This window comes from Mastigoproctus giganteus, chromosome 9, assembly GCF_048544385.1.
Source record: "Mastigoproctus giganteus isolate SK-2022 chromosome 9, ASM4854438v1, whole genome shotgun sequence".
In the NCBI taxonomy this organism is placed as follows: domain Eukaryota; kingdom Metazoa; phylum Arthropoda; class Arachnida; order Uropygi; family Thelyphonidae; genus Mastigoproctus; species Mastigoproctus giganteus.
The window spans coordinates 63,666,867-63,692,446 of record NC_143583.1 but is presented as its reverse complement, the minus strand read 5'-3'; the positions used below and the strand labels follow the sequence as shown (position 1 = coordinate 63,692,446).

At 40.0% G+C, this 25,580-nt stretch overlaps 1 protein-coding gene across 1 annotated transcript in view; it reads right to left on the bottom strand.

Moving 5' to 3' along the window:
- mgl (low-density lipoprotein receptor-related protein megalin) overlaps nt 1-25,580 on the bottom strand; it is a 1,043,262-nt gene that overhangs the window by 324,810 nt on the left and 692,872 nt on the right. The window contains exon 51 of the mRNA XM_090381453.1: nt 17,017-17,305. Within this exon, the coding sequence (XP_090237579.1) occupies nt 17,017-17,305 (289 nt within the window). The remainder of the gene's footprint in view (nt 1-17,016; nt 17,306-25,580) is intronic.

Here is a 25,580-nt window from a genome sequence, read left to right as displayed (position 1 = left end):
GGGCTAACAACGGAGCCGCCAAAAAAGCGTGGGCCTTCAATTATAATATTTAATGTAGACCAAGACGTAACGCCTGAACAACTAGCAACTGAAATTGTCACCAGAAATCTAAGGAATTTAGCCCAGGACGCACAAAAAAAATGCATGGTAACACCAAGGTATTCAACCGGTACCAGATCGGGAACCAATAGGAACTGGGTAGTTGAACTAGACCCATCTGCATGGCAACAGCTGAAAAAATGCAACAGAATATATATAGAATGGGGATCCCACCGGTTCCGGGAGCATGCAGCGGTGCCGAAATGCTTTCGGTGCTGCAAGTTCGGACACACAACCCACACCTGTACTCAGACAACGCCTACTTGCGGCCATTGCTCTGGCAAGGGCCATGAGTACAAAACTTGCCCCAACAGGGAACAGGATCCAACCTGTGCCAATTGTAAAGCAGCCAAAATGGAATACACACATTCGATCAGAGATCCAAACTGCCCGGTCTATATCAAAGCAAAGGGTCAATACCAAAAGAGAATCGACTATGGAGACAAACAATAAGAAATATAATACATCCAAAATAGAGATCATCCAACAAAATGCGCAAAGAGCCAGAGCAGTGGCAGAACAGCTAAGGATAAAAGCTGACGAAATCAATGCAGACATTCTCATACTCCAGGAGCCGTACACCCATTCTAAACGGGTGTGTGGATACCCAATCACATATAAGATAGTACACGAAGAGGAAGATACCCCTTGGGCGGCGGTAGTGGTACGCAACCCAGACTACACAGTCACGAAAGTTAAACAACTATGCTCGTCATGGGCAGCTTGTGCCCACGTATTGACGCCGCTAGGCCAGTTCTACATAGTGGCACTGTACTGTAGACCGGGGGAGGACATTACCCCAGCTACACAATACCTTCAAGTTTTGGTAGACTTGCTCCCGGACGAGAAAATAATCATAGGGGGAGATGTCAATTGCCGATCCCCCACCTGGCACAGCCTGACTCCGGACAGAAGCGGAACTCGGAACGGGCAAATACTAGACCAATATCTTTCTAACTCCCCGATCATGGTACTAAATCGGCCGCACCAACTTCCCACGTTCTGTAACACACTGTGGGAGGCCACGATCGACGTCACGCTGTTCACTAGGAACGTCGCAGGCTATATAAAGGATTGGCTTGTTCGGAATTCGTGGACAATGTCCGATCACAGAGTGATTACCTATCAGATAGCAAGGTCACTTGACAGAGCCCCAATATCCAAGCAAATACAAAGCCGCTATGCCATTCGCAAAGCAAATTGGGAACGTTTTAAGGAAATCCTAATACCAGCAATGGCCCAACATCTAACTGAGACAAATCAGCTCGAGGAACCCAATAAAACCCAAACTAAAGTAACCAAGATAATAACAGAAGCCAGCAATGCAGCAATAAAAAGAAGAAGCCTGATCCGGGGGGCTGTCCCGTGGTGGACCCTGGAAATTCAACAGCTCAGACGGGAAACAATTAAAAGAAGAAAACAATTCCAACGGGCAAGGCGCACATGGCCGGCCCATGAGGTTGAAGCTTTAAGGGAAAGATATAGAGAAGCCAGAAACAGCTACACAAATGCGATAGTCAAGAGCAAACGCAAGGCCTGGGAGACCTTTGTTAGCACAACAGGGAACACCGAACCCTGGGGTGTGGTATACAAGATAGTGACGAATAAACTTCCCAGGGGGGAAGTCATTTCAACCACCCAGACACCACAAGGTGATTATACCACCACGTGGCAACAATCTATAAGCAATATATTGGATGCCATCTTCCCGAAACCAATAGAGCCAACACTGCCAGAGCAATTTATCATCTGTCAAGATAATGAAGTTTATTCAACAGACACTCAGGAGCCACCCTTCACACGGGATGAACTACAACAAATGGCAACCCTGATAAGAAATAATAAATGTCCAGGCCTGGACTACTTAGAACCCGAAATTATTAAGAAGACCGTGGAGATCGTTCCAGACCTCCTCTTACACCTATATAACAGCTGCTTGGCTAAGGGCATCTTCCCCAAACATTGGAAGACAGCAAAGGTAAAATTAATCGCCAAAAATTCGAACAAACCACCCCACCTGCCAAACTCTTATCGGCCAATAGCCCTACTGCCGGTTGCAAGCAAACTGCTTGAAAGACTACTCTGCACAAGGATACATCAGCATTACCAGGCAGCGAAACTCACAGAGACATCGCAATACGGATTCAATAAGGGTTCGTCTACTGTGGAAGCCTTGCGTAGCCTATCGGAATTAGCAGCAAACTGCAATAATAAATATCTTCTAGCCATCTCCGTTGACTTCGCTGGGGCGTTCGACACCATTTGGTGGCCGAGCGTACTGGCAAGACTAAGGCTGGCACAAGTGCCGATCAACTTATACTCCATAATTAGGTCATATCTCTCCGAGAGACGCATCATCGTGGAAGCACCTTATGGTGGAGTGAATCGTGATGTCCACAGGGGCTGTCCCCAGGGTTCTGTTCTGGGGCCGCTCCTGTGGAATATGGTTTTGGATGGGTTCTTGGCTTTGCACCTCGGTGATGTGCGCTCCCAGGCCTTTGCTGATGATTTGGTCCTCACCATTGCTGCAGATAGCCGAGCCCAGCTAGAGAAAAAGGCCAATCAGGCAATGCTGATATTGCAAAACTGGACCAGAACCCACTGCCTGATGATATCAACAACAAAGACGTCCTCCGTCCTGCTAAAAGGCAAGCTTGATATATGTAGACCGCCACAAATAAAGGTGGGACCTACCACAATAAAATTAGTGACCCAGTTAAAATATTTAGGAGTTATACTGGATGGTAATCTTACCTTTAAACACCATCTAACTTATATCAGAGCCAAAATCAAAAGATACTCTGGATTGGTGGCTAGGATCGTCAGGCGGGACTGGGGGTTAAACCAACGCACCCTGTCATTGTTTTATAAAACAACCTTCCTACCGATCATCACTTACGCCTCAGCAATATGGTTTTCCAAAACAGGAACTGTAGTAAACCGACGCATCCTTGATGCAACGCAAAGAACAATCCTACTGACAGTTACACGTGCTTGTAGGACAACCAGTACCCACGCGCTGCAGGTCTTGGCCGGAGCTCTTCCCCTTGACTTAGAGATCATGCGTAGGGGAATGAACTACCACATAGAGAAAGGAATACCTTGTACATACCATGGCTATACTGTGGACGTTAATGCACCACAAAAAAATGAAAAGACAAGGCTGCAAAAACACCTGATGCAAGTTTGGCAGGAGCGTTGGGCCAACTCAAATAAGGGAAATATCACCAGGAAATTCATTCCGAACATCGACAGGATGTACCCCAGTCCCCCAACTTGGTTTCAACCTGGCTTATACACCACCTATTTATTGACTGGTCACGGGGCCTTTAAAGCCAAGCTGGCAGCGCTGGGGATTGAGGTGGATCCGAGATGTGCCTGTGGGGAGCTTGAGTGCTGGGAGCACATTATGTATGATTGCACCCATTATGAGGACCTCAGGTGCAGACTGATCACTGCAATACACTACCTCCCCAAGAACTTGGAATCACATCTATTGGAATCACTTGAGGAATACAGGGAGCTAAAGGAATATGCCCAAAAACTATTTGGTAGGCGTAAAACACTGATAGCCATCTACAGAAGATAAAAAAAAAAAAAAAAAAAAAAAGAGACACAGAACACGCGGGGAGAGGACTCAAGGAGAACCTCGCCCAGGAACCTTACTACTAATCATCTAAAACCAGCGATCGCAAGAATAACCCCATGGAGCTGCGGATCTTCCCATGATGAAGAGAACCACAGCCATAGCTAACAGACCAACAATGGACTTGACCAGTGTTCATAGCTGAGGAAAAATATGGCTATCAATGACAGAGAAGACCAACGAAGATAGAGAAACTCCAAGTTGCTGCCTCAACGGAGCCATATTGGCTCTATGCTCTGCACTCTCTTGTGCAGTGCAATTCTTTTACTCCCACTCCCGGCAGGGGAGAGAGGTGATGGCTTGCTGTCGCCTCTCTTCCCTGCCACACCATTTCTTCCCTCTGGTGGGGCATGGGCATGCCTCACTGAAAAATTGGGGGTCACCTACCCTATCGACCCTCTTCTTCCTATTTCACCCCCCAGCCTTCACTCTCCCCTCCCAGCACTTTTTCTTGCACAGCGTATAGCCCTACACGTCCAAATTTAAAATACACCAAAAAATTTCGCCCAACCTTTTAGGCACTTTAGAAACAGGCTTTCAGCGTCAAACCCCATATTAGTGCTTTAATGTAAGTGATTTAAAATCAACCGCGGTCGTTCCAATTTTATTTTAGGTCCTAGCCACTAAAATCCCAGGAAAGTAAGTGGCAGGACCTGCCAGAGTACAATTGACTCAATGGTAACACCCGGCTAGCCTCCATGTGGCGAGGTATGGACAACATCTGGTCCCATTAGGGGCCTGGCGGCCAATAAGCCGGATAAACAATGGGCACAACATATAACACTACTCATGACCCACACACTTCTAAATCTCTGGCTTTGACAGGGTACTGTCACCGATACATAGAACATTCGCGGAGATGGGAGAAATCCCAGGAGCCGCTAGACCCTCAATACCTCATACCTCATACCTCATATCCGGTTGGATCTCACAACCAAGATACACGAAGGAAGCAGGAAAAAACTGGTTCCTTCGTGTATTGCTCATATCATACGATAAAAAAAAAAAAAAAAAAAATGACTATCATTATGAAGATAAGAATGTATAATACAATAAGAGTAGCTGGAAAAGACCACAGTATGTTTGGTGGCAGAGATGTGTATAGTATAGTACAGGGTAATTTGACTAGTGGCACTGGGCCTCAAATCCACGATTGGTACTCTGTGACATGTACAGAACTCTGTAGAAGTCAGATGGTGTGAGTTAGTGAGTGGGTGTGAAGTGTTAGTGTAGGATTGTTTTTTATGTTGTTCATTAAGCCACTTAGCCCAGGGATCTGTGGAGCCCTCAAACCCCCTAGTTACTGTCCTTTGTCACAGGGAGGTGGGCCAGGTCAGTAGGAAGAAACAAACTCTGGTGGGGCAAACCCTGGGGTTGCATGAGCTTCCCAAGGAGAAAAAAAAAAAAAAAAAAAAAAAAGAAGGGGGTTAAAAAAGATAGTGGAGAAGGGGTGACGGTTGGGGACCCTCCTGAAACTGGATGCCCATTCTGCTCAAGGAGAGTATTAAAAGAGGAGGTAGATTTGTCCACAAGGCAGGAAGGGGGATGGCAATGGGAGGACAAATATTGACCCCTGCCACCTAGGGAGAACCTCTGGTGGCAGGGGTCAATATTAGTGACACTTTAGAATAGTATCACTAATATTGCAAAGTATATAATTTGTATTTTCTTACCTGTTTTTATTTTTTATTTTTGGCCAGTGCAGCAAAAGCATGTGGCTTCCTTGCACAATACGTGGCTAATACTAACATATGCCAAGTTACAACAGTTTTTCAATAAACAGTTCTTAATCCCTTTAGAGCACATATACTTTTCTCTCTTTGTGTTCAAGGTAAATGCTCTTCCAAAAATACTGACTTTAAATTACAGCATTTTATCAATGTGTTGGTTAAGTGGCTACCCCTCTGTCTAGAAAAGTAATTCCATAGTGATTATGTTGCTCAAAAACTTCTTCCGTTTATAAAAAACTCCTTGATTATTTTTTCACCTCAACTTTATTAACAGTCCTTTTAACCTTGGTTTCATTTTTAAAGAAACAGCAGACTTCAATTTACAGAAGATGAATTAAATGCCTTACATTTTCTAAATGAAACAACTTTAGACATTAAATAGCTTACTCTTGGGATTAACCAACATTTTTATAAATATTTGACTATCTGAATCTTCCATGTACCAAGAACAGCTGAGTAAAATGACACAAGCTGTGATGCAAACTCCATATGCCATGTTCAGTTCCACCTTTAACTGCATTTTTTTGAAAGTTTTTTCTCTATGATGAACAATGCTAGCACCCAAGTATTGGTTAGTTCCGTAAGCATAATGAAAAACAGGGGAAAGCTACAAGTGCATGAAATATGAATAAGTAGGCAACGAACAATGTTGAAAATATAAGTGAAAGTGAAAAGTCTTATAAATGTGCACTATACTGGAATACCATGATTTACAAGGTAAATTCTTTTACAAACTATTTATGAACTAATTAATCAATTAAACAGTATTTATTACAACAACTAGATACATAATAGCACTATAAAATGGCAACAGTTATACAGTAAAAATCATAGATAAAATGCATTTATGGGAGAAGACTACTTTCCAGTTCTCTGAGCATAAAGTTCCTTGAAGAAAGCTCAGTTCATGAGGAAATGAAACTAGTTCAAAGGAACTAGTTATTGTTGGTGACTCTATTGTGAGGGAGACAGGGCATATACTATGTAAGAAGGATAGGTGGAACAGGATCAGGGTATGTCTTCCAGGGGCAAAAGTTGATGACATTGTGCAGATATCATCTTTTCAGGGCACAAAAGGTGATATTGTTGTATACGTTGGAACTAATGACATTAAGAGTAAGAGATCTGCAGATTTACTCAACAAGTACAAGTCAATGTTGAAAAAAAGTCGCGAGTTAGGGTTGAATGTGAAAGTGTCTGCAATTCTGCCCAGACACGATAGGAGGGAGTGTATGATGAGAGCCTTGTCAATCAATTCAGCCCTGGAGAGATTGTGCAAAGCTAAAGGGGTAGAATTTTTTTCAGCCTGGTCTGTGCTTGTTGACAGAAGAGACTGCTTCTACAGAGATGGGATACACTTAAATAGAAAAGGTGCAAGATTATTATCTGATGCTATCGAGGCAGTGTTAGATGGGTCAGAAAACTACTAGCGTGGGGGGGGGGATACATATAGTAAAAGGTTAACAGTGACTGCAGGCAGAGGCAAAAGTGATTCTTGCACTGCTTCTATTAGAATGGAAAGCAAGATAATGGAGATTTCCAGGACTGCTGGGAGTCAGAGTGGAACAAGTAAATACATGGGCTGTGTTAGGGTGGCTAGGAGTAGGAACAGGTGGATGGAACAGAACATGCACCTGTTCACGAACCTGAAGAGGAACAGAATATGTACACCAATGGGAGTATAGTTAATAAACTTGATGAGCTTGATGTGCTAATCAAGACATCAAAGGCAGATACTGTTGGGATATCAGAGACATGGTGTCACACAGATATAGGCAATGCAGAGTTGGAATTTGGGGAGTACAATGTGTACAGAAAGGATAGACAGAATAGGAAGGTAGGAGGGGTTATGCTATTAGTTAAGGAACACATAAAATCCAAGGAATTGAAGCCAGTCGACATCGCTGGACAGCGCCGTGTCGAGTCAGTTTGGTGTGACATAAACATTGGGAGATCAAAATTGAAAGTAAGAGTGTGTTATAGGCCTAATGACTCTGATGAGTATAATAAGACACTGTACAGGGAAATAGAGTGGGCTAGTAAATCAGTCTTATAATGGGGGATTTTAATTTTCCAGATATTGACTGGAATTCGTGGGTTGGTCACTCGCACACTAGCAAGGGTTTTCTGGATTTATTGGATGATTGATTTCTACATCAGCATGTTCGGGGAGAAACTAGAGGGAGTAATACTCTTGATCTGATTATCAGTAGTGATTCTTCATTTATTAAGAATCTGCAGATAAAGGAACCACTAGGTGGCAGTGATCACAGTGTGCTGAAGTGGGATTTAATCAAAGAGGTAACTACCATCAGGGGTAAAGGGAAGGGTTTTTGATTTCGTAAAGACGACTACGGTGGTCTGAGACAGAATTTAAATTCTTTATGGTGGGACCAACTGATGATGTTACCAACAGCAAATTCAAAATGGGAGGCATTCAAAGAATTAATCTTGGAAGCTACTAGGCTTTACATACCAACTAAGAAATATCGTTGAAGGTTTAGGCCTAAATCGATGTCAGATGAACTAATGAGACATGTGGCAGAGAATAAAAATGCATGGGATACATATAAATTAATCGTTGACATGGAAGCCTATGATAGATATAAGCTGGTCTGTAACCAAGTCACAAAGGAGATTAGGAAGGCAAAGGCAGATTGTGAGAAACCTTTGGCAAAATATACAAAGAAAAACAACAAAGAGTTCTTTACTTATGTAAACTCCAGAAGGAAAGGGATGGATCAGATTGATCGACTGGATATTGATGGTTCAACTGTTGATGATCCTGCTCAGGTGGCTAACAAACTAAATGAGTATTTTGCATCTACATTCACACATGAGGAGTTATTCAGGGAGGGGAATGCCAGAGGTGTATTCAGCTCTGGCAGTAAGCTAGATAATCTTGTAATAACTGAGAGGAAAGTGGAGGAGAAATTGTTGAAGATAAACATAAAAAAGCGCCAGGGGTGGATGGGATCTATCCAGTTACATTAACGGAGGTAGCAAAGGAAGTAAGCAAACCCTTAGCCATAATTATGAGACTCAGGGGAGGTACCCTTCTTTAGACTCAGGGGAGGTACCCATGGACTGGAGAAGTGCAAATGTGACTCCAAGTCACAGAGGATCAAAGGGTGACAAAAGTAATTACAGTAAACTCCCGCTATTCGCGGTATCTGTATTCGCGGTTTTGCGATCGCCGATTTAATATAAAATTAAACCTAAAAAAATGTGAATTTTAAAGCGCCGTGAATATTTTCCACCATAAAAAAAAACATGGGCGTGGCTAAAATTATCTTTCCCAGTCAAAACAGTGCTCAATGGGTGGGGGGAGAGGGGTGACAAAATCGCTAGCGTGGATGTTTCTCGCTAATTCTTGTTCAGTATGTGTTATGCGCTTGTCATGGAAGGTTTCATCTTTTGCTTTTAATTTATACGCTTATAAATTGAATAAATTTATCAATTTATAAATTGATATGCTTACAAAAATGATAAATCTACCGTTTTGCAGTGTAAAACAGACTTTATCGAGTGTGTTAACGGAAGAAAGTGACTTTATTGTGGACAAGTTCTTTCTAACCCCTACAAAAATATGGCTACGAATAACAAGAGAAATGTGAAAATATCAAAGAAGGTGATGACATTAGCGAATAAAATTGAGTTATTAGATAAAATTTCTAATAGTGAAAGTGTCTCCTCAGTGGCAAAACATTATAAAATCAATGAGTCAACGGTACGATGAATCAAAAAATCAGAAGAAAAAATCCGCCATAGTGTCCGTGAAAACGCGCTAATTGCTTCCAAAATATGCTCCGTAACTCGTGATGTTAAATTAGAAAAAATGGAAAAAGCTTTAAATCTGTGGATAGAAGACCGAACTCAAAATAAAATTCCGTTAAGTTCACTCATCATTCGTGAAAAGGCAAAACTCCTTTACAAACACTTTAGCGAAACTGTCGATAGCACTGGCTGGATAAGTTTTTTAGCTAGCAAAGGCACTAGTTTGAAAAATTTGTTTGAAATTTCTAATAAATATTACATTTAATATTAAATTGTTTCTTATTTTCATTTCGATGCCATATGCTTGCATTTCACTATGTACTGTCTATGTACATAGTCATATTATGAAGGTACATATAATACATACATAGACAAAATTTTAGACTAGTTTTTCTTATATATTTCGTACTTTGGAACGGAACCCCTTTATTACTATGGGAGCCATAACTCAGTATTCGCGGCATTTCTCAGGAACGTAACCCCCGCGAATAGCGGGGGTTTACTGTATAGATCTGTTAGTTTAACTTCTGTTCCAGGAAAATTAATGGAGGCTCTGGTTAAAGAAGCACTGCAGGATCATCTAGACAAGACTTCAGTTATAGCATTAGTAGAGGCATTTGATGCAAGAAAGCAAGCTTATGCAGCATTAGCCAAAAAAAAAAAATAAATAAATAAATAATAATAAAAAAATAAAAAAAAAATAAATAAATAAAAAATAACCACTTCCACTTCACCCCTCTATTCGTTCGAAATACCTGTCCAGCTGAGCCTTAAACTTATTTAGGCTATCAACTTCCACGACAAGGGATGGAAGTCCGTTCCACCAACCAACCACCCGCTGGCTAAAGGCAAATTTCCACACGTCTATCCTACATCTGTCTTTCCTCAATTTGAATTTATGCCCTCTCAGGTGATTATTCTGAGCGAGAGGAAGAATCCCATCAGCATTGAGCATGCTCAAACCAGTCAAGGCTTTATACACCTCTATCAGATCACCTCGCTGGTGCCTAGTTTCCAGATACTGTAATTTGCAAAACTTAAGCCTTTCTTCATAAGAGCACCCCTTTGTTCCATTCACTAATCTTGATGCCCTTCTCTGTACTCGTTCCAGCAGCTCTACATCCTTCTTGAAATGAGGCCTCCAGACCTGTATACAGTACTCTAGGTGTGGCCTGATCATTGCCTTATACAAGGGAATAATCACCTCCTTATCCCTGCTAGAAAAATTCCTATATATCATTGACAATACACCATGAGTTACTCTTGCAGCCCGGCTGCACTGCTCAGAGAACTTCATATCCGCCTGCACAACTACCCCCAGGTCCTTTCATTCTCTACCACTGTCAGTGTAGTACCACAGAGTTGATACGTTTCTCTGGGGTTGCTGTTTCCCATGTGTAGTACTTTACATTTGTCAATGTTAAACTTTATTTGCCACCTCTCAGCGCATCTGCTCAACCTTTCCAGATCCTGTTGCAGCAGCATAGTGTCAGTAGTGTCCTTGACAACCCTGCCTACCTTTGTATTACCTGCAAACTTCGACATAAAGCTTGATATACCATCATCAATATCATTTATAAATACAGAAAACAATAATGGACCCAACACTGAGCCCTGAGGGACTCCACTAATAACATTAATCCACGACGAGCAGTGTCCATTGATTACCACTCTCTGTCTTCTCCCCCTCAGCCACCCCTTTATCCACAGCAGCAATTTGCCTCCAATGTCACACTGCTCCAATTTGTGCAGCAGTCTTCCATGTGCAACAGTATCAAAAGCCTTTCTAAGATCCAAGTATATAATATCAAAGTTATTCCCTGCATCCAGTTCTTTTGTGACTGCATCATAGTATCCAATCAAATTGGTCAGGCAAGACTTCCCATTAACAAAACCATGCTGTGTCCGAGCTATAACTGAAGTCTTGTCTAAATGATCCTGCAGTGCTTCTTTAACCAGTGCCTCCATTAATTTTCCTGGAACAGAAGTTAAGCTCACAGGTCTATAATTACTTGTGTCAGCCTTTGATCCTCCTTTGTGAATTGGGGTGACATTTGCACATCTCCAGTCTGTGGGTACCTCCCCTGAGTCCAAGGAAGCTCTCATAATTATGACTAAGGGTTTGCTTACTTCCTCTGCTGCCTTTGCTGCCTCCTTTAATATAACTGGATAGATCCCATCCACCCCAGGTGCCTTTCTGGTATTTATCTTCAACAATTTCTCCTCCACTTTACTCCCAGTTATTACAAGATTCTCAAACTTACTGCCAGAGTTGAATACACGTCTGGCATTCCCCTCGCTGAATAACTCCTCATGTGTGAATGTTGATGCAAAATATTCATTCAGTTTGTTAGCTACCTGAGCAGGATCATCAACAGTTGACCCATCGATATGAAGTGGACCAATCTGATTCATCCCCTTCCTTCTAGAGTTTACATAAGTAAAGAACTCTTTGCTGTTTTTCTTTGCATCCCTTGCCAAAGATTTCTCGTAATCTGCCTTCGCCTGCCTAACCTCCTTTGTAACCTGGTTACAGATCAACTTGTATCTATCATAGGCTTCTGTGTCATGTGTTAATTTGTATGTATCCCATGCATTTTTATTCTCTGCCATATGTCTCATTAGTTCATCTGACATCCACTTAGGCCTAAACCTTGAACAATATTTCTTAGTTGGTATGTAAAGCCTAGTAGCTTCCAAGATAAGTTCTTTGAATGCTTCCCATTTTGAATTTGCTGTTGGTAACATCATCAGTTGGTCCCACTGTATAGAATTTAAATACTGTCTGAGTCCATCGTAGTCGTCTTTACGAAAGCAATAACCCTTCCCTTTACCCCTAATGGTAGTTACCTCTTTGAGTAAATCCCACTTCAGCACACTGTGATCACTGCCACCTAGTGGTTCATTTACCTGCAGATTCTTAATGCATGAAGAATCACTACTGATAATCAAATCAAGAGTATTACTCCCTCTAGTTGCCTCCCGAACATGCTGATGTAGAAAACAATCATCCAATAAATCCACAAAAGCCTTGCTAGTGTGTGAGTGACCAGCCCCCAAATTCCAGTCAATATCTGGGAAATTAAAATCCCCCATTATAAGACTCTCTGATTTACTGGCCCACTCTATTTCCCCGTACAGTTTTTTATTATACTCATCAGAGTCATTAGGCCTATAGCTCACTCCTACTCTGAATTTTGATCTCCCAATGCTTATGTCACACCAAACTGACTCGACACTGCACTGTCCAGCAATGTCGACTGGCTTCACTTCCTTGGATTTTATGTATTTCTTAACTAATAACATAACCCCTCCTCCCTTCCTACCCTGTCTATCCTTTCTGTAGACATTGTACTCCCCAAATTCCAGTTCTGCATTTCTTATATCTGTGTGACACCACGTCTCTGAAATCCCCAGAATATCTGCCTTTGATGTTTTGAGCAATACCTCAAATTCATCAAATTTATTTACTAAACTCCTAGCATTGGTGTACACGCAAGTATACATGCACCTGTTCTTTTTCTTAGCTACCCTAACACAACCCATGTGTTTATTTGTATCCCAATGATTCCCAGCAGTCTCTGAAATATCCTGCATCTTATTTTCCAGGCTGCGGCTCATTCCAATAGAAGCAGTGCAAGAATCACTTTCACCTCTGCCAATGGCTACTGTTAATCTATTAGTCCTTGTATCCCCCCAATCTAGCAATTTTCTGACCCACCTAACACTGCCTCGATAGCATCAGCAAACATTCTTGCACCCTTTCTATTTAAGTGTATCCCGTCCCTGTAGATGCAGTCTCTCCTGTTAACAAGTACAGACCAGGCTGAAAAAAATTCTACCCCTTGAGCCTTGCACAATCCTTCCAGGGCCGAATTGATCAACAGGGCTCTCATCATATACTCCCTCCTATTGTGTCTGGGCAGGATTGCAGACACTTTCAAATTCAACTCTAATTCCCGGCTTTTTTTCAACAGTGACCTGTACTTGTTAAGTAATTCCGCCGGCCTCCTACTCTTAGCTCGGACACAGCATGGTTTTGTTAAGGGAAAGTCTTGCCTGACCAATCTGATTGGATACTATGATGTGGTCACAAAGGAACTGGATGCAATAACTTTGATATCCTATATTTGGATATTAGAAATTCCTTTGATACTGTTGCACATGGCAGACTGCTGCACAAATTGGAGCAGTGTGGCACTGGAGGCAAATTGCTGCTATGGATAAAGGGATGGTTGAGTGGGAGAAGATAGAGAGTGGTAATCAATGGACACTGCTTATCGTGGTATAATGTTATTAGGGGAGTCCCTCAGGGATCAGTGTTGGGTCCATTGTTGTTTTCTGTATTTATAAATGATATTGATGATGGTATATCAAGTTTAATGTCCAAGTTTGCAGATGATATGAAGGTTGGCAGGGTTGTTAAGGACACTAATGACAGTACGCTGCTGCAACAGGATCTAGAAAAGTTGAGCAGATGGGCTGAGAGGTGGCAAATGAAGTTTAACATTGACAAATTTAAAGTACTACATATGGAAAACAGTAACCCCAGAATAACGTATCAACTCTGTGTACTACACTGACAGTGGTAGAGAACGAAAAGGACCTGGGGTAATTGTGCAGGCAGATATGAAGTTTTCTGAGCAGTGCAGATGATCTGCACGAGTAGCTCATGGTGTTTTGTCAAAGATATACAGGAATTTTTCTAGCAACAATAAGGAGGTGATTATTTAAGCAATGGTTAGGAGTACTGTATACAGGTCTGGAGGCGTAATTTTAAGGATGTAGAGCTGTTGAACAAGTACAGAGAAGGGCAACAAGATTAGTGAATGGAATAAAGGGTTGCTCTTACCAAGAAAGGCTTAAGTTTTGCAAATTACAGTGTCTGGAGACTAGGCACCTGCGAGGTGATCTGATTTCAGTGTATAAAGCTTTGAATGGTTTGAGCATTCTCAGTGCTGGTGGGATTCTTCCTCTTGCTCAGAATGATCACCTGAGAGGGCATAAATTCAAATTGAAGAAAGAAAGATGTAGGATAGATGTGCGGAAGTTTGCCTTTAGCCAGCGGGTAGTTGGTTGGTGGAATAGACTTCCATCCTTTGTTGTGGAAGTTGACAGCCTAAGTAAATTTAAGGCTGAGCTGGACAGGTATTTGGAACGAACGGAGGGGTGAAATGGGAGCGTTTTTTTTTCTTTTTTGGCTGATGCTGCATAAGTTTGCTTTCTTGCATCATATGCCTCTACTAATGCTAATGCTAATATAGCCTAGAAATGACGTCCCATCCTTAACAATTCAGAAATAAATAAATAAAATAAATATACAGGATGGCAACTTCTCTAACCCTTTGTGGCAGCTTTGGAGTTTTTGAATTACCAACAGAGATGGCAGTCTAGAAATATGAGTCAAAACACCATGCTTCCTTGTTAACAAATGACAAAGTTCCATTTCTGTCAATTATAAATATTACAGACCAATGAGAGAAAAATACATACAGAGATTAATTTAATTGCAAAAATTCATTTACAATTTCTCTCAAATAATTTGGCAATTTGTTATAAAATTAATTGAATACTTGCATTAAAATATTACTCTGCAACCTTTCCTCAAAATTTCAAAATAAAAGAAAGAAAAAAATAAATAAATAAAGAGCATAAATTGCAACTTGCTCTGCCAAAGAATAACAGCACAACTCGTATCAGGGAAATTTCACTGAGTGTAGTAACAGTAATTCCCAATTTGGAATTACTGTTATTATTTGCCTAATAAGAAAAGAACAAAGGATCAAAGCCTCACTAACAATGCTCTGTAGGCTTGCAAAAATCTGTCTAATGTTAACTTAGAAATGTTGGTAAGTGGTCTTTAAAATAGGTTTCATTTTTTCTAAAGGCATTTATAAAAGACATAATCTGGCTGTTCACAATATTCTTCATATTCATTCAGCTCTGTACTTCATGAATTTCAATCTTTCTTGAGGTCATTTAAATCTTGCTTGCTTGAACTATTTCTGGTGTTTGGTCCAGAGGATTGGCACCATGAATAGTGGCAATCAGGACTAAGGGATATAGATTTTAGATAATGATTTACTAAAGATTTCAAAATTAACTATTTTCAAAAACAACTGGTTGTTAGGGTGTTGGATAAATGGTTTCATAACTGTATTTAAGTCTACTTCTTTGATTCAATCTACACCAGCCAACATGTTATGCAAAATAAGCATTTGAAGAAATAAAGAAGGTAGGTGCATTTGAGTTTTTTTATGCATGATGGTGCATGTTTACTGATTATATCAACTATTCTTTTTTTTATTTATGATTCTTCCACAATATTCCACTAATTTATTTTCTATAATTAACACAGGAAATAATATTGATTTTTTTCAGTGATCACTAAATTATGACCAGTATTAAGTAGGTGGCATCTTTGCATGTATAACAGCCACTATTCACCTAGGCATTGACACCATTAGATATCTGAAGACATCTATAGGGATCTGCAGCCATGCTGCCTATGAGGCTTTCCACAACATCAGAATAGATGACAGCTGCATGTTCATACACATCTTCCTGTTCCAAAGCATCCCACAGGTGCTCAATTGGAATGAGGTCAGGCATATTTGGAGGCCAATCTTCACTGTATTCCTCGAACCACTTGTGAATAGTGTGGGCTTGATGACAAAGCACATTATTGCCTTGGAAGATCACGTTTCTGTCGAGGAAAAAATGCAACATGGCAAAGTGCACATGGTCTCCTAAAAGCTGCTGGTAGTAGACCTTGCCAGCAAAATGTTAGTCCATATGTACCAGGGGTCCTATTGCTTGCAAGCAAAACATGCACTATATTAAGCAACCAAGGCGACCTCATGGATAGTGGGACATGTGCATGATAGTTCCATGAACTTGTGTTTCTTGCACCACACACAAGGGCAGCTTGTTGGCTTATTGTACCAGGTATTTGGACTCATCCGACTAGCAAACTCATTTTGAGTCTTGCGGTGTCTAACCAGAATGCTGTTGACGCAACAGCATTGATGTTGACGATGATCAGCAGTGAGGAGAGGGTATTTCTTGGGTCATCTGCTGTGGAACTACATATGTGTGAGTGTGCAGTGCATTGTAATTTTAGATATTGTTCTTGCATTCCCCATATTGTATTGTGATGTAAACCTTGGCAGAGTGACCTAACATTCAGTCCTTACAACACACTGCACCATTTTTTCACCACAAACATCCACCTTGCGTAATCCATTAGAGTTCTGTTGGCAGGCAGTGGTTTTGACATCATTCTTAATCACAGTGGGCTGTGGGCAACTGAGAAGATATGCCATTTCCAATACTGGAGCACCTGGCACACAAAATTCCACAATCACATCCTTTTGAAGCTCCATGATATCTTTACCTATATTCCATAACTACTACTTTATCACTTTTACTTGCATGATCAGATGCAAATAACCACTGCTCTAGCATATAGCTGTTTGGCTTTTTATACTGCAAGCTATGTGGTGTAGTCCATTATGGATGGGGTGATCATAATTCAGTGATCACTGAGTGTATGTGTAAGAAGTAGATTTTATTTTAAATAAAGCATATAGTGCTGAAATGAGTGCTGATAAAAAAAGAAAATGGAAGATATATGAAAAAAAGTTGAAAATAAATGTATACTTATGAGATATACAAATTTTTAATATCAATACAAAATTTTAATATCAAAAAGTCAAGGAGGAGGAGGAGTGGAGAGGGGGAGTTAAGAACATTTAAATTTACCTGAAGCTGTTAGGAGGACAAGTCCTTTGTGAGCATAAAAATGCATTTTCATCAGAATTATCACCACAATCATTGTCACCATCACATAGCCAGTATGGCTCAACACAAATATTTGTGCCATTACATTTGAGATGATTTCCCGGACAGGTTCGATTATTAGGACAGTGTTCCAGGCTCTCATCTGATGTCTTATTATCTTTGCAGTCATTTGCTCCATTGCAAAGTTGAGATTTTGGAATACAGCGAAAATTAGCACATGTAAATTCACTTTCCTGGCATGGAAGATACACTGAAAACAAATTAGCCATTACAATATATAAATTTATTTTAAATAAAGATAATAAATCAACGTTTATTATCTACAGAAATAAAATTTAACATGTAATATGCTATCTTCCTTCTCTTTTTGTGTAATACCATTAAGTAAGCTCAGAGAAGATAGAGCAGTGAAATGGTCTGCAGTGTCATCTAATTGCTCTATCTTTCCTTTAAGCAAAAATAATATATTAAGTATTGAATAGTAAAAAAAAAGTTTCCTTATCTCAAGAAAATTCTTTATGACATCCACTAAACAGATAAGTGGAATCAATATAATATAAACATAAAATCACAAATAGTATTAGGTAGCTTTCAGCAGCAATGCTATCTTCTTCAGTTAAACTCTTGAGCACAACAGATATAAATAACTAGAATAGAAATATAAATAACTAGAATATAGAATATAAATAACTAGCACCATGGAGAACATTGGGAATTGCCAAAAATTGCCAGTGTGTTAAATGATACAAAAGTTGTATCATTTAACACACTGGTGGCAATGATATTAAAAATAGTGGATTTTTTAATGAAAACCCCAAACACAAAAGATATTAGAACCAATAGTACTTAGTACCATATGTGAGTTGAAGGTTAAGAAGATGAAAGAAAATACTTTTTCTTTAATATTGTACTTTAAAGGTAGTCTTATAGTTATTGTTATGCTGGTTATTTTTATTTTTAATTTAGATAAAGAGTTTTTGTAGATTACTGCTTAATATACGTAAAACCGTTATTTCGTTCGAATCTTGCAGCCATTGTTTTTGTACAGAGTAGTAGGGAAGTCAAATTTTTAATTGTGGTAACTAGGCAGCTCTAACGTATAATTATATAGCGTAATACGCATCACTGCATTTAGGAATCTATTAGATAGTGTAATAATTTAAAATATCATACCCCAGACTAGAGCAGCAAAGCATCGGGCACAAAGTGGCAGGAGTGCTGTGACTCGGGGGAGAACTGAGGGGGGCAATTCTCCAACGCATCACAGCATAAAAAAAATGTGCAACGCGAAATGTTTGCCGAACTCTCTGGAACAGAACATGATCTAGCCAAGGAGGATGTCTTTGTGTGTGTGTGTGCCAGGTGCAGAGAGTGTCTAGAAATTATGCATCATCTCAGCTTTCTACTGGGTGTCTATGAGAGCTTGAGGTGTAGGGTAGATGCCTTCAAAGAAATTAATATGAGGGGCCCATCAGGCTCTCAACTGCCCAACTCAATGCCAGAGCTCACTCCTGAGCATCAGGCAACACAGCGGCAATCTCCAAGGCAGAATGCGCTGGTCCCAAAGGAACTAGTTATTGTTGGTGACTCTACTGTCAGGGAAACGGGGAATATATTGTGTAAAAAGGATAGATGGAACAGGAACAGGGTATGTCTGCCAGGGACAAAAGTTGATGACGTTGTAAAGCATATATCATCTTTTTAGGGCACAAAAGGTGAAATTGTTGTACACGTTGGCACCAATGACATTTAGAGTAGGAGATCTGCAGATTTACTTAACAAGTACAGGTCAATGTTGCAAAAAAGTCATGATTCAGGGTTAAATTTCAAAGTGTCTGCAATTCTGCTCAGACACGATAGGAGGGAATACATGATGAGAGTGTTGTCAATCAATTCGGCCCTGGAACGATTGTGCAGGGCTGAAGGGGTAGAATTTTTTTCAGCGTGGTCTGCGCTTGTTAACAGGAGAGACTGCATCTACAGGGATAGGATGCACTTAAATAGAAAGGGTGCAAGAATATTTGCTGATGCTATCGAGGCACTGTTAGGTGGGTCGGAAAACTGCTAGCTTGGGGGGGATTCACAGACTAAAAGGTTAAAAGTAACCGCAGACAGAGGTGAAGGCGATTCTTGCAAAATTTCTATTACAATAAGTAGCGACCTGGAGCGAAGGGTGCTGGGGGTTTCAGGGACTGATGGCAGTCATCGTGAAACAGGTGAGTATATGGGATGTATTAGGGTAACAAAGAATAAGAATAGGTGCATGTATACCAATGCTAGAAGCATAGTAAATAAATTTAATGAATTTGAAGTGCTGGTCAAGACATCAAAGATGTCTCGACCAGCGGATATTGTTGGGATAGCAGAGACATGGTGTCACACAGATATAAGGAATGCAGAACTAGAATTTGGGGAGTACAATGTATACAGAAAGGATAGACAGGATAGGAAGGGAGAAGGTGTTATGATGTTAATTAAGAAAAACATAAAATCAAAAGAAGTGCACCCAGTTGATATAGATGAACAGTGCACTCTTGAGTCAGTTTGGTGTGACATAAGCACTGCGAAAGCAAAAATAAGAGTAGGAGTGTGTTATAAGCCTAATGATTCGAAGGAGTGGGACAAACTGATGATGTTACCAACAGCAAATTCAAAATGGGAAGCATTCAAAGAACTTATCTTGGAAGCTACTAGGCTTTACATACCAACTAAGAAATATTGTTCAAGGTTTAGGCCTAAATGGATGTCAGATGAACTAATGAGACATATGGCAGAGAAGAAAAATGCATGGGATACATACAAATTAACACGTGACACAGAAGCCTATGATAGATACAAGTTGATCTGTAACCAAGTTACAAAGGAGGTTAGGCAGGCGAAGGCAGATTACGAGATATCTTTGGCAAGGGATGCAAAGAAAAACAGCAAAGAGTTCTTTACTTATGTAAACTCTAGAAGGAAGGGGATGAATCAGATTGGTCCACTTGATATGGATGGGTCAACTGTTGATGATCCTGCTCAGGTAGCTAACAAACTAAATGAATATTTTGCATCGACATTCACACATGAGGAGTTATTCAGCGAGGGGAATGTCAGAGGTGTATTCAACTCTGGCAGTAGGCTAGAGAATCTTGTAATAACTGAGATTAAAGTGGAAGACAAATTGTTGAAGATAAACACAAGAAAGGCACCTGGGGTGGATTGGATCTATCCAGTTATATTAAAGGAGGCAGCAAAGGAAGTAAGCAAACCCTTAGTCATAATTATGAGAGCTTCCTTGGACTCAGGGGAGGCACCCATGGACTGGAGATGTGCGAATGTGACCCCAATTCACAAAGGAGGATCAAAGACTGACACAAGTAATTATAGACCTGTGAGTTTAACTTCTGTTCCCGGAAAATTAATGGAGGCACTGGTTAAAGAAGCACTGCAGGATCATCTAGACAAGACTTCAGTTATAGCTTGGACACAGCATGGTTTTGTTAAGGGGAAGTCTTGCCTGACCAATTTGATTGGATACTATGATGCAGTCACAAAAGAACTGGATGCAGGGAATAACTTTGATATTATATACTTGGATCTTTGAAAGGCTTTTGATACTGTTGCACATGGAAGACTGCTGCACAAATTGGAGCAGTGTGGCATTGGAAGCAAATTGCTGTTATGGAAAAAGGGATGGTTGAGGGGGAGAAGACAGAGAGTGGTAATCAATGGACACTGCTCATTGTGGACTAATGTTATTAGTGGAGTCCCTAAGGGTTCAGTATTGGGTCCATTATTGTTTTCTGTATTTATAAATGATATTGATGATGGTATATCAAGCTTAATGTCCAAGTTTGCAGACGATACGAAGGTTGGCAGGGTTGTCAAGGACACTACTGACACTATGCTGCTGCAACAGGATCTGGAAAGGTTGAGCAGATGGGCTGAGAGGTGGCAAATGAAGTTTAACATTGAAAAATGTAAAGTACTACATATGGGAAACAGCAACCCCAGAGCAACGTATCAACTCTGTGGTACTACACTGACAGTGGTAGAGAATGAAAGGAACCTGGGGGTGGTTGTGCAGGCAGATATGAAGTTTTCTGAGCAGTGCAGAAGGGCTGCAAGAGTAGCTCATGGTGTATTGTCGATGATATATAGGAATTTTTTTAGAAGTGATAAGGAGGTGATTATTCCCTTGTATAAGGCAATGGTCAGACCTCACCTAGAGTACTGTATACAGGCCTGGAGGCCTCATTTCAAGAAGGATGTAGAGCTGCTGGAACGAGTACAGAGAAGGGGCAACAAGAGTAGAGAATGGAACAAAGGGGTGCTCTTACGAAGAAAGGCTTAAGTTTTGCAAATTACAGTGTCTGGAGGCTAGGCACCAGTGAGTGATCTGATAGAGGTGTATAAAGCTTTGAATGGTTTGAGCATGCTCAATGCTGATGGGATTCTCCCTCTTCCTCAGAATAATCACCTGAGAGGGCATAAGTTCAAATTGAGGAAAGACAGATGTAGGACAGACGTGCGGAAATTTGCCTTTAGCCAGCGGGTGGTTGGTTGGTGGAACAGACTTCCATCCCTTGTTGTGGAAGTTGAGAGCCTAAATAAGTTTAAGACTCAGCTGGACAGGTATTTCGAACGGACAGAGGGGCGAAGTGGAAGTGGTTATTTATTTTTTTATTTATTTATTTATTTTATTTTATTTTAATGTTTTTTTTTTGGCGGATGCTGCATAAGCTTGCTTTCTTGCATCAAATGCCTCTACTAATGCTAATGCTAATGCTTATGCTAATGAGTACAATGAACAATTGTACAGAGAAAGAGAGTGGGCTAGTAAATTAGAATGTCTTATAATGGGGGATTTTAACTTAACAGATATTGACTGGAACTTGTGGGTTGGTCACTCACACACTAGTAAGACTTTTTTGGATTTATTGGATGATTGTTTTCTGCAGCAGCATGTTCGAGAGGCAACCAGAGAGGGTAATACTCTTGATCTGGTTATCAGCAGTGATCATTCGTGTATTAAGAATTTGCAGATAAAGTAACCACTAGGTGGCAGTAATCACAGTGTAATGATGTGGGATTTACTTAAAGATATAATTACCATCAGGGGTACGGTTTTTGCTTCAGTAAAGGTGAGTACAGAGGTCTCATACATATTAAGAAATATTGTTTAAGGTTTAGGCCTAAATTGTTATCAAATGAACTAATGAGACTCGTGACAGAGAAGAAAAATGCATGGGATGCATATAAATTATCAAGCGACTCAGAAGCCTATGGCAGATATAAGCTAGTCTGTAATCAGGTCACAAAGGAGGTTAGGCAAGCGAAAGCAGATTACAAGAAATCTTTGGTGAAAGATGCTAAGAAAAACAGCAAGGATTTCTTTCCTGCCCACCTGGCTATGGAGGCACCCCAAGGGTGAAAGGGAAAATCCAGTTCTTTAGATGCAGAGGAAGCAATATTTGTGATGTGGTTATGCCAAGAGAGATTAGAAGTCAGGGTAATCCCTAATATAGATGTGATCCTGTCTAGAAATCTGTCAACAAAGATAAGAATAGGAGAAAAAGAATCTTCTTTACAAGATATAAGGCAGGATTGAGTTTTAGAAGGATTTAAATTAATTAACTAAATTATCTTTATGTTCATGAACTACACTACACTATTATATAATGTATAAATAAATTACTTATATTATATATTATTTTATTATATTACTTAATTATGTATAATGTATAAATAAATTACTTAATCTATCACACGATAGATTAAGTAATTTATTACTGAAATGATAATTTAGAGGAATTGAAAAGAAATGTGGTCTTACAATTGCCTTATACAGTGGGATTATAACCTCCCTATCTCTAATTATACTATACAGTTTTACCTGTACAATTGTCATATAATAATTATACTTTTCAAAAAAAATTAATTAATTAATTAAAACAGTTTATGAAAAATCCCTAGAGTTACTCTCTAAATTAGTTGGAAGGACTTAACTGTTAATGGGATCTGGGAGTAGAGTCTCGTGGTCCAACTGGGGAAGACTTGGGGGTGAAAGGAGTGGACTGACTGTTTATATAGGTTGGAGTTGACTTTGGGTAGCCAATGGGAGGTTGTTGTATGGCAAACCTGGAGGATTTTGGGCACAGGGATATATTATGGAGGTAGATTAGGATGGTCCCAAGGTTGGAAGAGGGTGAGGACTGGCTTGGGAGTATATCTATGGATATTTCTAAATTTTTAATCTGTTACAGATTATTAGATCAACATATAAAGTATTTAATAATTGATTGTGTTGTGCACTTTCTTGTATACTACTATTAAATTAAAATTAATTTAAAGTATTTTAAATTACAATGTCCCTATAAAATTGACATACAGTTGCTAAATTCAGTGCCGGATTAAGGTACGGGCTAGCAGGGCTCTTGCCCTGGGTGCCATTCTTTAAGGGGCACCAAGAAAAGCACCTGGGGTGGATGGGATCTATCCAGTTATATTAAAGGAGGTGGCAAAGCAACTAAACAAACCCTTAGCCATAATTATGAGAGCATCCTTGGACTCAGTGGAGGTTCCCACGGATGGGAGATGTGCAAATGTATCCCCAATTCACAAAGGGGAATCGAAAGGTGACACGAGTAATTACAGACCTGTTAGTTTAACTTCTGTTCTGGATAAAATAATGGATTCACTGGTTAAAGATGCATTGCAGGATCACCTAGACAATACTGCAGCAATAATTCAGACACAGCATGGGTTTGTTAAGGGAAAATCTTGTCTGACAAATTTGATAGGATATTATGATGTGGTTACAAAGGAACTGGATGCAAAAAATAATTTTGATATCATATATTTGGATTTCAGGAAAGCTTTTGACACAGTTGTGCATGGAAGACTACTGTACAAATATTGGAGCAGAATGGTATTAAGGGTAAGTTGCTACAATGGATAAAAGGATGGTTAAGTGGGAGAAGCCAGAGGGTGGTAATCAATGGGTGCTGCTCTTCGTGGACTAATGTTATTAGTGGAGTCCCACAGGGTTCGGTGTTGGGTCCACTGTTGTTTTGTATATTTATCAATGATACTGATGAAGGCATATCAGGCTTAATGTCGAAGTTTGCAGGTGATACAAAGGTTGGCAGGGTTGTTAATGACAGTAATGGCAGTGTGCTACTGCAACAGGATCGAGATAATTTGGGCAGATGGGCTAAGAAGCGGCAACTGAAGTTTAACCTTGACAAATGCAAAGTACTGCATATGGGTAGAAGTAATCCGAGAGAAAAGTACCAACTGTGTGGTACAACACTTAAGGTGGTAGAAAATGAAAAAGACCTGGGAGTAATTGTGCAGTCAGATATGAAGTTTTCTGAGCAATGCAGACAGGCTGCCAGGGCAGGTCAATGATATATAGGAATTTTGCTAGCAGGGAAAAGGAGGTGATTATCCCTCTGTATAAGGCAATGGTCAGACCACACCTTGAGTACTGCGTACAGGTCTGGAGGCCTCATTTTAGGAAGGATGTAGATTTGCTTGAGCGTGTACAGAGAAGGGCAACAAGATTGGTGAGTGGAATGAAGGGATCCTCTTATCAAGGGATCCTCTTAAATTCTGCAAATTGCAGTGGCTGGAGACTAGGCACCTGCGCGGTGATCTGATTGAGGTGTATAAGGCCTTGAATGGGTTGAGCATGCTGAATTCTGATGGGATTCTTCCACTTGTTCAGATTACGAACCTAAGGGGGCATAATTTCAAATTAAGAAAAGATAGATGTAGAATAGATGTGCAGAAATTTGCCTTTAGCCAGTGGGTGGTTAATTGCTGGAACAAACTTCCATCTATCGTTGTGGAAGTTGATAGGTTGAATAAATTTAAGGAGGAACTGGACAGGCATTTGGAGGGAATGGTGTGATTTTTTTTTGGCTAATGCTGCATAACTTGCTTTCTTACACTTTCTTACAATCATACACTTGCTTTCTTGCATCACATGCCACTACTACTACTACTACCAAAAACAGACGAACAATGAGGCAAAAAATATATATATACTTAGTAATGGGCGCTGAAAATCTTTCTGCCTGGGTCATGCAAATTCCTTGGTCCGTTGCTGGCTAAATTGTTATGATTATTATATTAATGATAATGGTAATAATTGTTATTATTTTGTAGATTAATTGCCTATTAAATTTAAGTTAAGGTTTTAAAAAATTAAATTTTAAACTCTGAACTTATTAAGACGTTTAGGATCTTCTTTTTGTTAAGAACTTCTTCATGATATCTCTATGGAATAGGTTGTAATAAGCATTGTCTATCAATTCATTAACATAATAATGAACAATCACAGAGACCCCCCCCCTAAGGAAATTAATTTTGCCCCACTGGACAATTGCCTGGAGATGAGCATTTAAGGAATTTAATGGATATTAGAGAAGTTGAAGCTGTTTGTGCAGGGCAAAGTTTCTAAAATTGGAAGGTAGAATGAAATGTGCTATTAGCAAAACTACAAATAGGATTTTCAGTCAATGGAAGACAGTCAT